The following is a 15,664-nucleotide window of genomic DNA, read 5'->3' as shown; positions in this document are numbered from 1 at the left end:
TATATATACACACACACGAGCATCAATCTAATTCACACATGAATCCTTCTCAAGAAGGAATGATCGTCGCTAAAATTGTAGATATGATGAAGCAAAACGTATAACTGCTTATTGCCATTCATTTATTCGCTAACTAATATATTGGGATAACCTGATAATGTTAGTAATTGGGCCTTCAGGCTTGCGGCCCAGCCCATCTTACTTTTTCCCTTTTCATTTTACTTACTTGTACTGACTGTAACACATCATCATACTTTCAATAGTATCTTGCATTCTGGATTCTTATCTCGTACTTGCAATTACTTTTCTCTATGTCTTCTACTTTACTGTGCGCATCTCAGTTTGCCTCCATCCTCCGATTTCTCTATGCTAGGGTTGGTTTGCAGGAGCTCACTCTTCAGGTTTGGCTTTCTTGTTTTACTCATCAATTGGTTGGTATCAATTCTTCCTCATCTTGTACATTTCGTTTATCATCTTGATATGGTATCAGAGCTCTTCTTTTGAAGAGCTCTGTTGCGTTACTCTACTTCCTCTTCTCCCTTTCTTGTACCTTTTTTCCTTCTTTCTTTATCACGCTTCAGTCATGGCAGAAGACGACTTCGTCCACAATTACCTGTATCTCCATCCCAGCGAGAAGCCAGTTGCGACTCTTGTTTCACCGGTTCTTGATGATACAAATTACCATTCTTGGAGTCGCTCCATGTTAACTGCTTTTAGCGCCAAGAACAAGATCGAGTTCGTTCTTGGCAATATTCGTCCACCGGACAAAGACAAGCGGGAGTATGCCGCTTGGAATCGCGGAAATAATATGGTCATCTCTTGGATCGTCCACTCGGTTTCCATCTTCATCAGACAAAGCATCATTTGGATGAGTAAAGTCGCGGAGACCTGGAACGACCTAAAGAATAGATTTTCTCAAGGAAGTCTATCTCAGATTTTCAGCCTTCAACTTGACATTGTGGGCCTTCATCAAGGTGACCTTACCGTTTCTGAGTACTTAACTAAACTTCGCGTTCTTTGGGATGAGATCAAAAATTTCCGTCCTTAGCCCCTTTGCACTTGTAAACCCGAATGCGACTGTCAAGTCCTAACTGTTGTGAAACAAAGGAAGCTTGAAGGCCCAATTACTAACATTATCATAACCAAATACGAGTTAATTATGCAATCATAAATATAATCTTGTTTTCTCTCTGGGCCATGCAAAGGAAACAAATGAACGAAAAGGGGTGTCTCGAGTGAGAGTGCACACAAACCGTCGCTACTGAGAGGAGATGCAAAGGGATATAGAAGAAATAACAGGAGCTCCATTGCCAGGAGAAGCAACAGAAAGTGGTTTCTGAGTTCGGGAAGAAAAGACAAGACACCTTTCCTTGGAAAAGAAGTGAGAGAAGGAAGAAAGGCAGAGGAAGATAGAAGAGAGTGAAAGTGAGTAACTAACTATGATGGAGGATGGGATAAAGGCATATTTGGGTTTTGAGAGAAGAAGTCATAGAAAAGGGAGAGTGGTAGAGTAGAGTGCAGGCGTTTGGCGGGAAGTGAAAGAAAAAACATAAAGGAAAAGGTTTTTTAGAATAACACAGTGGATTAGTGTTTGGGGGAAACTGTGACTTGGAACAAGGACATTTGTACGCTATGAAAGAAACAAGTTCTTGATACAGGAGTTTCTTACATTATGTACGCTATGAAAGAAAGAAGGAGGTTGTGAGATGGATTTGGAGAATCACATATATATTTTACACACACACACACAGATATATATATATATATATATATATATATATATATATATATATATGTGTGTGTGTGTGTGTGTGTGTGTGTATGTATGAAAGAAAGTAACAAACCTTAGAATAAGAAAACTGAATAAACAACAAAAAAAAAGATATTCAAGTATCATAACAATTATAAATTAGTTAGAAACTAATTTAACTAATAACAAATTAACAATTAAAACTGAAAAAGATAACAAAATAATCTTATTTATTAAATCACCGTCATCGTGCATAACTGTGCAGAGGTTATATATATATATATATATATATATATATATATATATATATATATATATATATATATATATATATAGACACACACACGAGCATCAATCTAATTCACACATGAATCCTTCTCAGGAAGGAAATATCACCGCTAAAATTGTAGATATGATGAAGCAAAACGTATAACTGGTTATTGCCATTCGCTAACTAATATATTGGGATAACCAAAGACGAATTAATTATACAATCATAAATATAATCTTATTTTCTCTCTACGCCATGCAAAGGAAACAAATGAACGAAAAGGGGTGTCTCGAGTAAGAGTGCACACAAAGTGTCGCTACTGAGAGGAGATGCAAATGAAATTATCAGAAGACCATCAATACAGATAAAATTTGAACCAAACCCCACCGAAAACAAGTTCACTCACTAGTCACTCTGCAATCATTCCAGTCCTCAAGGAAACGCCAAGAAAACGACCAAGCTTACAGTTTTTAACCGTCCAACATAAACCAAACATGATCCTCGTACGCACACACATGCACAAACGCAAGAGAAAGTCTTGTTTTCTCTCTGGGCCATGCAAAAGAAAAAAAATTTAAATGATCGAAAAGGGTGTCTCGAGTCAGAGTGCACACAAACCTTTGCTACTGAGAGGAGATGCAAAGGGAGAGAGAAGAAGCAACAGGAGCTCCATTGCCAGGAGAAGCAACAGAAAGTGGTTTCTGAGCTTGGGAAGAAAAGATAAGACACCTTTCATTGGAAAAGAAGTGAGAGAAGGAAGAAAGAGAGAGGAGGATGGAAGAGAGTGAAAGTGAGTTACTAACTATGATGGAGAATGGGATAAGGGCATGTTTGGGTTTTGAGAGAAGAAGTCACATAAAAGGGAGAGTGGTAGAGTAGAGTGGAGGCATTTGGTGGGAAGTGAAAGGAAAAACATAAAGGAAAAGGTTTTTTAGAATCACATAAGTGATTAATGTTTGGGGGAAGTTGTGACTTGGAACAAGGACATTCGTATGCAATGTACGCTATGAAAAAAACATGCTCTTGATACAAGAGTTTCTTACGCTATGTACGCTATGAAAGAAAGAAGGAGGTTGTGAGATGGATTTCGAGAATCACACAGTGGTTTAATGTTTAGAGGAGACTGCGACTTGGAGCAAGGAGATTCGTACGCTATAGACGCTATGAAAGAAAGAAGCTATTGATACAGGGGTTTCGTACGCTATGAAAGAAAGAAGGAGATTGTGAGATGGATTTGGAGAATGACATAGTGGATTAGTGTTTGGTGGAGACTGTGACTTTGAACAAGGAGATTCGTACGCTATGTACGCTATGAAAGAAAGAAGCTCTTGATATAAGAGTTTCTTATGCTACGTACGCTATGAAAGAAAGAAGGAGATTGTGAGATGGATTTGGATAACCACACAGTGGATTAGTGTTTGGTGGAGATTATGACTTGGAATAAGGAGATTCGTACGCTATGAAAGAAAGAATCTCTTGATATAGGGGTTTCGTACGTTATGTACACTATGAAAGAAAGAAGGTGAATGTGAGAGGGATTTGGATAATCAAATAGTGGATTAGTTTTGTTGGAGACTGTGACTTGAAACAAGGAAATTCCTACGCTATGTACGTTATGAAAGAAATAAGCTCTTGATTCATCCATAGGGTTATGACACCCTCCCCGAGGTTGTGACACCTCACTTCATTCATCTATAGGGTTATGATACCCTCTGCGAGGTTGCGACTCCTCACTTCATTCATCCATAGGGTTATGACACCCTTCACGAGGTTATGACACCTCACTTCGCTTTATCCATAGGGTTATGACACCCTCCACGAGGTTACGACACCTCACTTCGCTTCATCCATAGGGTTAGGACACCCTTCACGAGGTTTGCACACCTCAATTCTCTCAACCCGAGCTTTGGTCTGGCAACTTTAAGCCTAGTTTTATCTGGCACCTTTGGTTTCCCTGTGATATCGGCCATCTGCTAGGCAATGGTCGAATCCAGATGTTTGTTCTGTGATATTGGCTCTCTGCTAGGAAATGGTCAAATCCAGGTTGTTATTCTACGATATCGACCCTCTGCTAGGCAATGGTCGAATCTAGTTATTATTTTGCGATATTGGCCCTCTACGAAGCAATGGTCGAATCCAGATGTTTGTTCTATGATATTGGCCATCTGATAGGCAATGGTCAAATCCAGGTTGTTATTGGTTGTGCTACGGTAGCTTAGCCATATTTGTTTGTGTTTGTGATTTTGTGTGTCTTGCGATGATCGTATAACTTTTGGTTATACGGGAGCAGATGTTGCAGATGCTCCAGATGCATGATAAAGACGCGAGAGTGGGAAAAGACTTGTGTTATTTAAAATGTTTGTACTATAAGTGCTAAAGACCATGTAATCGTGTTTATTTTATTTCGTTTTTATTTTACTAATTTTGGTATTATATAAGTGAATTTTCGCGATGATATTATGCTTATAAAAATTTAAAATTTTACTCGTAATCGGGACATCCCAAAAATCAGGATGTTACAATTAGTGTTGTGGAGACAATGACCTCGAATAAAGAGATTTGTTTGCTATGTACGTTACGAAAGAAATAAGCTCTTAATACAGGGGTTTCGTACTCTACGTACGCTATTGAAAGAAAGAAGGGGATTGTGAGATGGTCTCGTTAGTACCTGTTAGCACAACAAAAAAGAGAGGAAGAGATGATGAAATGGAGAAGAGAGTATTCATTAACAGTGAAAAAAGTTGTTTGCCATAAGGAAAATTTTTATTAAATTCATCTCTAGTTATATTGAACAAAAACTTGGGTATCATATTTTAAAAATATAAACTGATATTATTTAAAAATAAACTTAATTGCTCAATTCATCCCAAGTTTGGTTTAAAAATTTCAAGTTAATTTCCATTTGAATTTTTTTTCAATCAAGTCCCAATTTTTAAAAAATTGGCTTAATTAAGTATTTTTCGTTAGTACCTTAACACTCTAAGAGAAAATACTTAATTATGTTAATTTTTCAGAAATTGAAACTTAATTGAAACAAAAATTCAAGTGAAGACCAACTTAAAACTTTTTAAACATATTTGGAATAAATAGAGTAATTAAGTCTATTTTTATGTAATATTAGTTTAAAATTTGTCGATAAAATTTACTTTAATTCTTCTCTCAGACTAGAAGTGTGTCATAAATTAATAAAAATTGATGAGAAGAAGATGATGAGCATGAGAAAGGGTGAGGAGAGAGAGTAAGAAGAGGTGGCAAAAATAACAACAATGGTGATGAGTGACGACAATAGTGGCAAAAACAATGAAAAAGAAAGAAGAGAAGAAGAAAGAGGAGGAGGAGGAGAATGAAGAGCCAAAGGTGGTGTATACAATGACGTGACAACGACAAACAACAAGGACAACGATGGAGGAAAAAAAAATATAAAAAAAAGATGTGAAAAAGATTAAATTGGTCGATAATTATCGTTAATAATTATAAACAAATCAAAAAATTCATTAATAAAATTTATTAACAAATATTTTATCGATAAATTTTTAACCAGGAGTAATTTTGATTTTTTTTTTCTAACTGATTATAAATCCATTTTTCTTATAATAGGAATGCAAATCTTTTTATCATTATTTACTAATATTATTTTCGGGGAAAAAATAAAGAGAAAGAGAGTTTATCTATCAAAATAAAAATTAGCTCACTTTTATAACATTATTAACTTATAATCATTATATTTTAGAATTAATGTTGTGGAAGAGAAAGTTTGGATTTGCCAGTGTGGAGACAAAACTAGGGTAGTTATAACATTTTGGATTGATACATAGAAACATTGCGAAATTATTGATCTACAAGATTTTTCTTTTCTAACAATACGTCTCTTGATCTATTCTAGTTGACGAGCAATTAAAATTAGGTTTAATGTCTCGGTAGGTCCCTATTTTTGGCGTGAATCTCAAATAGGTTTTTTTTCTTTTCGGCGTCTCAATTGGGTCCTTTTTTGTGTAAAATTGCAGCAATTAGGGGTCTGCCGTCAAATTCAACAAACGGCCGTTTAAATTTGGCCTACGTGGTATAGTGAGTGTATTCATTATCTGACGTGGCAAAGCAAAGATATATATATGTTAATATATATATATATATATATATATATATATATATATATATATATATATATATATATATATATATATATATATATATATATAAAAGAAAAGAAGTGGCAAAGCAAAGCCTCTGTTTGCGCGCGTTGAGAAACCCTAGGCGCGGTGCGCACGGTGTTTCTCCCTCTGCGCATTTTAGCGTCAGAGTGCAGAGCCCTCTCATCTGCTCCCTCTTTCTGCAAAACCTTCTTCCAGGGAAACCAAATCATCATCATTATTAATACTAATCACAGAGGCACATGAACAAACAATTATGGCACATACATTGAAGATTGATTATCCATGAGAAAAGAGATTTGGGGGAAATAAAACCTGAAAGTCAGAAATGGCATGAATGCTGATAACTCCCTCTGGTTACCTAAGAGCTACAACATGAGCAACAAAGTTTCAGATGCATTGAAAAATGAATCTAACAGTTTTAACCCTTTAAAGAAGAAGAGAGAAAAATGATTGGGGGGAAAAGGTGAAGGTGGTTGGTTTAGACAGGAAATGACATGAGGGTGTTGAAAATGAGCTGGTTGTTGATTGGAGCACCACCCATCATCAAAAACACTAGGGTATCTTGAGAGGAAATTGTGGAAGAAAAGGTAGAAGATAGCAATACAACCAGAATTAGGAAAAAAATCAACATTTATATATAGAAAATTGGCAAATCAAAAGTATATGAAAAGATGTAAAACAGGAGCAATAATTCTATTTGAAAAGATGTAAAACATTTTGAAAAAAAAAAAAAAACTGAAGTTTTGAAACAGAAAATATAAAACAACCTAGTTGAAACGAAAATCGAAGGCTGTTGGTATGATGAAGTCGCAGCCCTCGTTACCACCACCGCAGCATCTTGTTCTCCTTTCCATGTCCATGGGGCTTCGTGTTTTCAACCTTGTCTTCAAAACCATTCACAAACCCAACCTAAGACCCTTTTCACAGTCATTTGCATCCACTACACTCGCTCACTCCACCCCACCTTCTTTCTCCGACACCACCCCTTCCACGCCCCTTTCACACCCAACCACCCTCCAAGTCCTTCAAACCCTCCAATGTCTCCACCACCACCCCTCTCTCGCCCTCTCCTTCCTCAACCACCTCCACCGCACCGGCTTCCCGCACATCCTCTCAATCTATGCCGCCATCACCAAAATGTTCGCTTTCTGGAACCTTCCCAGAAAACTAGACTCCCTCTTTCTCCACCTCATTACCCTCTTAAAACACCACCATCTTCCCTTTCACCTCCTTCAACTCTTCGAAATACTCTTCCAGGACTTCGACCACCATAACCATTACTTGCTCAGAGCTTTTGGTGGCTTTGTCAAAACCTGTGTCAGCCTCAACATGTTTGATGAGGCTATTGATTTCTTGTTCCAAACTCGGCGCCACGTCAGATAATGAATACACTCACCATACCACGTAGGCCAAATTTAAACGGCCGTTTGTTGAATTTGACGGCAGACCCCTAATTGCTGCAATTTTACATAAAAAAGGACCCAATTGAGACGCCGAAAAGAAAAATGACCTATTTGAGATTCACGCCAAAAATAGGGACCTACCGAGACATTATCTTATATTTTAATATAACTAGGTTATAATAAAAGTTTATATTTTATTCATCTTATTACTAAAATAATAAAATTCTAAAAACTAATTTGACCATTCACAATTAACAATGAAAATTTTCTATCTTAAGTATTTTGTTTGATATTTTTAAGTTAGAATAATTATGACTTTAGAATCTCAATGTATTTATTTCAATTTCTTTTTTTCTTCTCTATTCAAAACGTGTGTTCTAACTCAAAAAGTTGTTCTCTCTTATATCAGTAGTGTATAATGAATCTTTTGCGCGAGATCAATAATAATAAAAACTAAGTTAAATTTATATAAAAAAGTTGATATCACTCTAATTTAAAACTAATTTAAAATATAAAGACAATAAATTTATAAATATTTTATTTAATTTTTTTTTAAAGTTAAACTTTCATTTAAATTCTTAACATTATATATGTATGAGCTAAATAACACTTTTTTCAGTGGTTGAAAATTGGAAATACGAGAAAGTAAAGATGGTAACCAAGCACATGATTGACTTTGACGAAATGCACATTGGTCAAGTTCATACCTGTATCTCATCAGCAGAGTCAAAAGTTCTTTTACAGAATAAAATTTTTGCTATTGACTTAAAATTTACCACTTTTCACATAACATTTAGTGTGCTCCAAGTATTTCATATGAAATATAAAATATATATTTAATAATAAAATATCCTTTTGATGTAAAACTAATTAACATTAAAAATGATAAATGTATAGTATAATTGTATGGTGAGTCATGGATCAATCAGTCATTATTAACATAACTAAATTAACATAATCATTTTAACCCTAATTTCGGTCATTATTAAATTAGGCCCTAATAAGATCAATACTTTCTTTATTATGCATTTATTACCACAGTGCTCAGACAAACAATTTTTAACAAGAAATGCTTTTTGCAAGTAGCACCGGACACCCACCCAATCATACTAAACGAGAGAGAAAGAACCGACGACGTTGATCTAAGCTTCTAGCTTGAAGATCGTTCATGTAAAAAGACTTATTATCAACCTCATATTTTTAATGGTTTAATTTGATATTATTAAAATTAATTTAACTGATACGAGATTGTTTTAGTCGTAATTTTTTAATATATTATCATGTCAACGTAATACGGTTTAAATTCCTAATTTAAAGGATAAAACAGGCATCACCTTTGTTTCTTTAACTTTTAATCGTATCAATTAAGAGCTATTTTTGTCATATTACTTTCTAATTGTAAAAGGATAAAATAATTAAAAAAATTTAACAATTCATGTATTAGAACAATAAAATTTAAAGTCTAACTTAATTTTATAAAATGAACTTTTAAAATAAAATTTTTACTCATTTATATAAAATTGACCTTTTAAAAAATAAGCTTTTTATATTTATTATATTATAAATTGACACATTATTTTTACTCATTTAATTTATAATTTTGATATCATATTAAAAAATAAATTTTAAACTTAACCCATTTTTGCAAAACCTATTTATAAAATTAAATTTGCATATATTATTGTAAAATAATCTTATTTTAATCTATACAAGATATCCAACAACTTTACTGAAATTCAATTTATCCTTTATAAAACTTTATTCGTTTAGTTTGGATAAATTTTTCTTTAAAACATGTATAAAACAAAATGTTGTTTACATTAAATTAAAAAGTTATTCCAGATTAAACAATTAGCATTCACTTACTTATACTCATGATCTCTCTATCCATAAATATATACAAAGATTTTGAGTTGAAAGAGATATCATAATTTTTTATATAATTAACTTGTATATTATTAGTAATTATATATATATATATAATTATTGTAAATGGGTAAATTCAATAAAAACTTTCAATTTGATAGAGCTATTATTATTAAAAAGTATATTTTTAAATTTAATAATTCTACAAAATTGACTTAGGTTTATACTACCTATATATTATGTAATTGTCTAATATCTTATCATTGTGGATTTCCAAGTGTTACCATTGATCTTCTTGCATGAAACAAGTTCATTTAGTAATTTGCTGGCACCCACAACACACTTAAAAAAGAAGAAGAAAGAGGGGAGAAGACCAGAAAACCACGTTTTTCTTTTCTAAGATTGATACACATTTGTCTATTGTAAACAATAAATTCTTCCTATATAGAGTAAGTTTATTTGCCAAACTAATTAATAAGCTTTTATGACAAGCAACTACAAATGTTTTTAAAATATTACCATATTTTTAAAAATAACCTTCAAAAACTTGCTTTAATGATAAAATATTATATTTATATGTTAATAATAATAATAATAATATAAATAAAATTCTGAGATAAAATAATATCATATTGTATATATATAAATTTTGAAAATGTCAACCTATCATGTTCTTTTTTAAATAGAACAAATCGGTATTTTTTTTCTTCCTTCTAACATCGAAAATATTTTAAATATATAATGATTAGTTCTAATGATATTCTGATTTCAAGTTTGTGAAATTATTTTATAGAGTGAATATCTTTTTTAAAAATAATTAATAAGATGATTAATAATAATTCACACTCCAATCTAAAGAATAGGTCGCATTCCAACAATTCATCTTTTAAATTATTTATTTTTCTTCTAATTACTAAAGAATTTTACTTTTTAATGTTGAACCAATTTTCTTTCAACAAAATAATTTTTAGAATAGAGTGGAAGAGATTATTCACTTTACATTTTACATATATAATTCACCAATTTTTTTAGTTATTTAGAGTTGTTACATCAATATGAATTTTACGTAAGATTGACATTAATTTAAAAAATTGTATTTTATATTCAATATCTGATTTCTTACTTAAGCTTTGTATTAATTTTCGTTGTTCAATAAGTGAGATTATGTATGTTGAATTTTAGTCATTCCTTTGATTTAGAATAAATATTAGTTTCTTTAAATTTAAAATAATTTTTTTGAATAAATAATTTTTGAAATAATTAAGCAAGCAGAATTTTTTTACTGAAATAAGAAAAAAATTATTATAACAATAAATAAATTAGGGAAATAGATAAAAATAAATATGCAATTATTTTATGAAATATACATTTTTTAAAAATTAAACTCAAACACTTGTATAGAAATCATTTCTTTTTATCATTTGACGTGATAATGCTTATATAAATGAAAATCACAATTGCGTTTAAATATATTTTTATTTTAAATATTTAATTTCATCTTCAATTTTTATTATATATTTAAATGATTTAATTAAGTTTTAAATATACCATAAATTTAAGTACTTGTTCTTATTAGATTTGTTTATTTACTATTCAATATTATTTAATTATAATTTTGTTTGATTTTTTTAAAAATGGTATGTGATAGTTTTATGTAATAGTTATCCTCCTACTTGAATTTCCAAATTAATTTTCTTTTTCAATTTCCTTTAACTTATGAATCAACTCATTTATTTCCTATTTAAGATTTGTTTTTTGGTTAAATATATTTTTTGTCCTTCCACTATAAAATGTTTTTGGGTCTAGTCTCTCTTCCAAAGCTTCATTTTCATCTTTTTCCATAATGAAACTATAATATTTAGTAATCGAAAACCCACGTGAGTGGTTAAAGATGTGTCATGTTTCATGCCATGCATACTTCTTCTTCAGCACAAGCTCCCCTGGATCGCCACTTGGTTTGCATTCATTGACTTTACCAAGCTCCCACTAAAGTACTCCTTCTCATCTTCTTACAAATTCACCAACACCAATTGAAACAGGTTATGTCCTTTACGACGACGAGAACGCGAGAGAACAGCAACGCTCATGGATTTGAATGTGGTTATGTGATTTTGTTTCCACAGGTCTGTGTTTCAGGTTATGGCGAACTCGTGATAATATATGGATTTTTATGACGAAGGCTTTCTTTGGTTCGTCATAAGATTTGAAAACGATGGTGGTTGTTGCGAGATTATGAGAGAGATCATGATTATTTGTTTCGTGATTTGGGGACATTACAATTAAGGTGTGCTGAAGTGAAAATCTTTTTATGCGTTAAATATGATTGGAGGAGATAACCCAAAAAATAAGATCGAGAGATTACAAACTTATTTATCTCTAATTTTTTTTTATCTCTTCTAACTCTTTAAACAACTTATTTATTTCATACCTAAAATTAAGTTAATCAATGAATTAGATGAGATTGAAAAAAGAGAAAAAAATTGATCCACAAATTAAAACCAGAAAAACGAAATAATACGTCATTCCAAACATCAAATTCTAAAAGATTTAAAAAAATATATAATAGAACAAAAGATTCATATAAAAATTTAATCTAAAAATATTTTAATTTATAATTTTCATAAAACTTAATTAAATATGTTAATTATAAGATTTTGTTTTATATTTATTTCTCTAAATATGTCATTCTTTATTCAATGTTGCCTTTTATTTTTGGTCTACGTAAATATGTTATTTTTTATTTTAATTTTCACTCCGCTCCGGTGCAGATTCAATGTAGCGGGTTGGGCCGGATACGAAGAAACTTCCCTCAATACGGTACCGTTTCGTCCCAGGTTACATTCTTTCCCTTCTTTTGCTCTGTTCAAAGACACTCCAAGTAACGGTGGCGACGATCGGTGGTGACGGCGGCGGAACCCTGTTCAGTGACCAACCACGTAATCTGTTATTATTTATTCTTTTGATTACTTCGTCTGGTTCCTCGTTTCGTTACGCACGCTATTCTCCAATATTTTCGAATGACCGAATATAAAATTCCGCTAATAGGAAATAATCTCGTGCAATTCGTGTGGTTTATCTTTTAAGCTTTTCAATCTTACTAAAGTGTTTTCCTCGGTGCAGAGTGATAGAGAAAATGGCGTTCAGAGGAAAAGAAATGATGAAGAAAATTCTGAAGACGGTGGGAGAGAATGGTTTGAATAAAAGAGATAAGGAAACGTTGGAGAAATGCATGCCTCGAAGCAAGGTTGTGATGAATCGCGCCAAACGTGGTCTCTTTGCCGGGCGACACATTCAGTTTGGAAATTGTGTCAGTGAAGATGGCGGTAACAAGTTTGTATCCACTTCTCCGTATATTTTTTTTATTTTGGTGTTAGTTTCTTCTGGTACGAGTCATAACGAAAAGTTTCATGTTGTAGCTTCTGGTGTTAGATCTATGTTTGCGGTTTCTTTTGTTTTATAACTGTGTTAAGTTACTTTTTGAAATGGAGTTAGTTGAATAATATGGATTGAATGGTGATGGGCTCATTATGGTCCCAATTTCTTTCAGCTCAAAGGCCAACGTGTAGTTAATTTTTCTCTAACTCTATCAATTTCTGAGCATATTTTCCCCCATTGAAGTAATAAATTATACATTTCACGTTGTAATGGGAACTCTATGGAAGAGGGGATAGCTCCAGTTGAAGAAGTCAAATGTAATACTTAGAGTTGTTCTTGGTTGATGTTTTGGATGAAGCTATTTGTAGGTAAAAGAATAGAACAATTTGAAGGGGTGAAGAGATTGAGGGATAAAGAGGATAAGGTATCCTAATTAGATTAACTACAAAAGCTAAAGCATTGATACAAATGCAGCTTTCCAGAACTTTTCTAGTTTCAATCCCTCAAAGGATGTAAGATCCTCACAATCTGCAACGAAGTAGAGCCGTGAAAATATTCCTGCCCTGAAAATCTGACTGCCTAAAACCTTCTCCACAAACGACCTTGGGTTTCTCTTTAACTAGAGCACCACAGAACAGTGTATGAAGTACACTGTTGCTATATTTTGTTCAACTTGTTCCTGACAAATCCTCTGCAGCTGGAACTATAAGAATTGCTCCAATATCTGTCTCCATCAATGTTTCCCCAAGAACTACCGAAATACATGTTCAGAAACATAATTGGCTGTTGTGCAATGTAAAACTTACTGTGCATTTTAGTAACTGGTTAGTCAACTTTTTTGCATCCATCATGATGAGCGTTTTGTTAATTCTATGCCTATGATTATGCCTGTTGTTTATAATCCTTAAGTAAGTACTATGACAGTGGTCAATGCTATTAATTCCGAGCTATATTGCTTGCATGAAGACTGGAATTGTTTTTCCAATCCTCTATCCTTTGCATGGGAGGCCAGCTTCCTTGCATCCCCCAGCTCAGTGGGTAGCTGTTTTTTCTAGAAGAGGGATTCTCTAGACTAGGCTCTCTGTTTTTCCTTATTTCTCTGTTTTTATGCTTCCATTGCATAACCCCTTTGTTTAAATTTTCAACAGTATAAATAAAGGATAACGTTCTGGATTAAAAAATGTGAGAGTAACGAGCTAATCATCTTTGGATTCCTAAAAGTTGGATGGGTAAAGAGAGATGATTGATTTGCAAGTTGCCTCTGCACTTGTTTAGTACTGGAATCTGATGCATGTTAAATTGCCGAAATTCCATTTTCCATGGAGGCGGGTTGCAATCATTAATTTAAGCTGTCAATTTCTTGGACTCTCCATGGATCCAACATGGGCAAAGCTTTCTTTGTCGACCCTTTTTTCAGTGATTATAATTCTGATTGAGTTCTATAATGTACTGATTATTTACCTGTTCCAGTCATTGTTTATATCAACTACCATTGTTGAAAACTTGGTCTACAAAATTCTTTAGTCTGAGATGTTAAATAATGAAATTAGTGATTTCTTGATGGTCAACACTAATTATGTTTGGAACTATATGTCCTGTTAACAGTTGCTAATATTTGCCACACCAAATATGGAATGCAAAAGTTCTTTTTGTAGTATGTGCAATATCTCCCGCACGATAGTTATGGGTTCAATCTCTTTGTTGTTTGTTGGTTGTACACTTTTATGTTAGTAAGTTCTTTTACCATTTAAATATGTTAGAGAGAATGAAGTATTGATGTTCTTTCTCTAATGCTTTTGACAGGACAAGGAGAACTTGGAAACCGAATGTGCAGGAAAAGCGGCTCTTCAGCTACATCCTAGATCGTCACGTTCGTGTTAAAGTGACCACACATGCCATCCGATGCATAGACAAGGCAGGTGGGATTGATGAGTACTTGCTGAAAACTCCTTATCACAAGATGGACACTGAAATGGGCATTCTCTGGAAGGCAAAAATTGAGAAATTGTATGAAGAGCTTGGCCAAAAGGAGGTTGTATTCTTTTCACCTGAGGCTGAAGCGAAGTTTGAGCAGGACTTTAAAGATTTGAAACTGTCTGAAAGGGAAGCACGAAAGGAGGTTAGAAGAAAGATGTACACTGGGATGAGCAAGCACGAACGGGTTCCTATTTCGTATATCTTAGCTTCTGACAAGCTCAAAGCTGGAAGCGTTGTTTCTAATTAATGTATGTTGTGTCAACTGATACTTGCGGTGTAAGCTTTATTAGCTCAGAGTGTGAAAAATCTGTTATTTGATTTTTGCATCATAGTGGTTTCTTCAGAGATTCTTGTTGAAAAGCTATAAACTTTGGGTAGTGAAAATCATAATCTATTATGTCAAAATAATAATATAGTTCTATTTTTCTAGCGAGACTGTATTTCCCGAGGTGCAACTAGGTAGAAATCAATACAAAGGGTAGTGTTCTCACGTTATTTCTTGCTTTTCATTTTTCACATTTTGAGACCTTCTGATCTGTGCTGCATACTTGCAATGTACCAAAGTCAGGTTGGATATTGATAGGAGCTTGGATTTAGAACAGAATTAATGGAGACTGGTTCTTAAGGAGAACCTCTAGGTTTTGAGCGATCTGAACACCCATTATATGTATGTCATTTCACTACCTAATTCACAACCAAAAAATGGAGTTTCCTGCTGCAGCTTCCATTTTATTAACACTGTTTTCATATACCGCAAGAAATTGTAGTTAATATGCTTATAAGACCAGTACAATTATATATAGGCATAGTTTTTCCGTAATGTTGTTTGATTCCCAGGTTTCCCCCTTTTACTTCTGCTCGATGTTTCAGT

At 33.1% G+C, this 15,664-nt stretch overlaps 2 protein-coding genes across 2 annotated transcripts; both read left to right on the top strand.

Moving 5' to 3' along the window:
• Window positions 1-583: 583 nt before the first annotated feature.
• LOC148201739 (uncharacterized) lies at window positions 584-1,048 on the top strand. Its single transcript, XM_088109476.1, has one exon. The coding sequence runs from the start codon at window positions 584-586 to the stop codon at window positions 1,046-1,048; it is 465 nt and encodes a 154-aa protein (XP_087965602.1).
• An 11,142-nt stretch (window positions 1,049-12,190) lies between these two features.
• Window positions 12,191-15,222, top strand: LOC124841109 (uncharacterized). Its single transcript, XM_047317301.2, has 3 exons — window positions 12,191-12,377; window positions 12,562-12,771; window positions 14,620-15,222. Exons 2-3 carry the CDS (start codon window positions 12,575-12,577, stop codon window positions 15,038-15,040), a joined length of 618 nt encoding a protein of 205 aa, XP_047173257.1. The 5' UTR covers window positions 12,191-12,377; window positions 12,562-12,574; the 3' UTR covers window positions 15,041-15,222.
• The last annotated feature ends 442 nt before the right edge of the window (window positions 15,223-15,664 follow it).

The sequence above is a fragment of the Vigna umbellata genome, chromosome 3, assembly GCF_029865625.1.
Source record: "Vigna umbellata cultivar VRB3 chromosome 3, Vumbellata_1.0, whole genome shotgun sequence".
Lineage (NCBI taxonomy): Eukaryota > Viridiplantae > Streptophyta > Magnoliopsida > Fabales > Fabaceae > Vigna > Vigna umbellata.
The sequence above is the reverse complement of the archived record's forward strand: the minus strand, read 5'-3'. Positions and strand labels throughout refer to the sequence as shown.

What these genes read in the sequence shown, in the direction of transcription:
- LOC124841109 (XM_047317301.2), top strand. Translation starts at nt 12,575, where the DNA reads ATGGCGTTCAGAGGAAAAGAAATGATGAAGAAAATTCTGAAGACGGTG. An exon ending in AGTGAAGATGGCGGTAACAA is followed by an intron (nt 12,772 to 14,619) that starts GTTTGTATCCAC and finishes TGCTTTTGACAG; the next exon opens with GACAAGGAGAACTTGGAAAC.
- LOC148201739 (XM_088109476.1), top strand. Translation starts at nt 584, where the DNA reads ATGGCAGAAGACGACTTCGTCCACAATTACCTGTATCTCCATCCCAGC.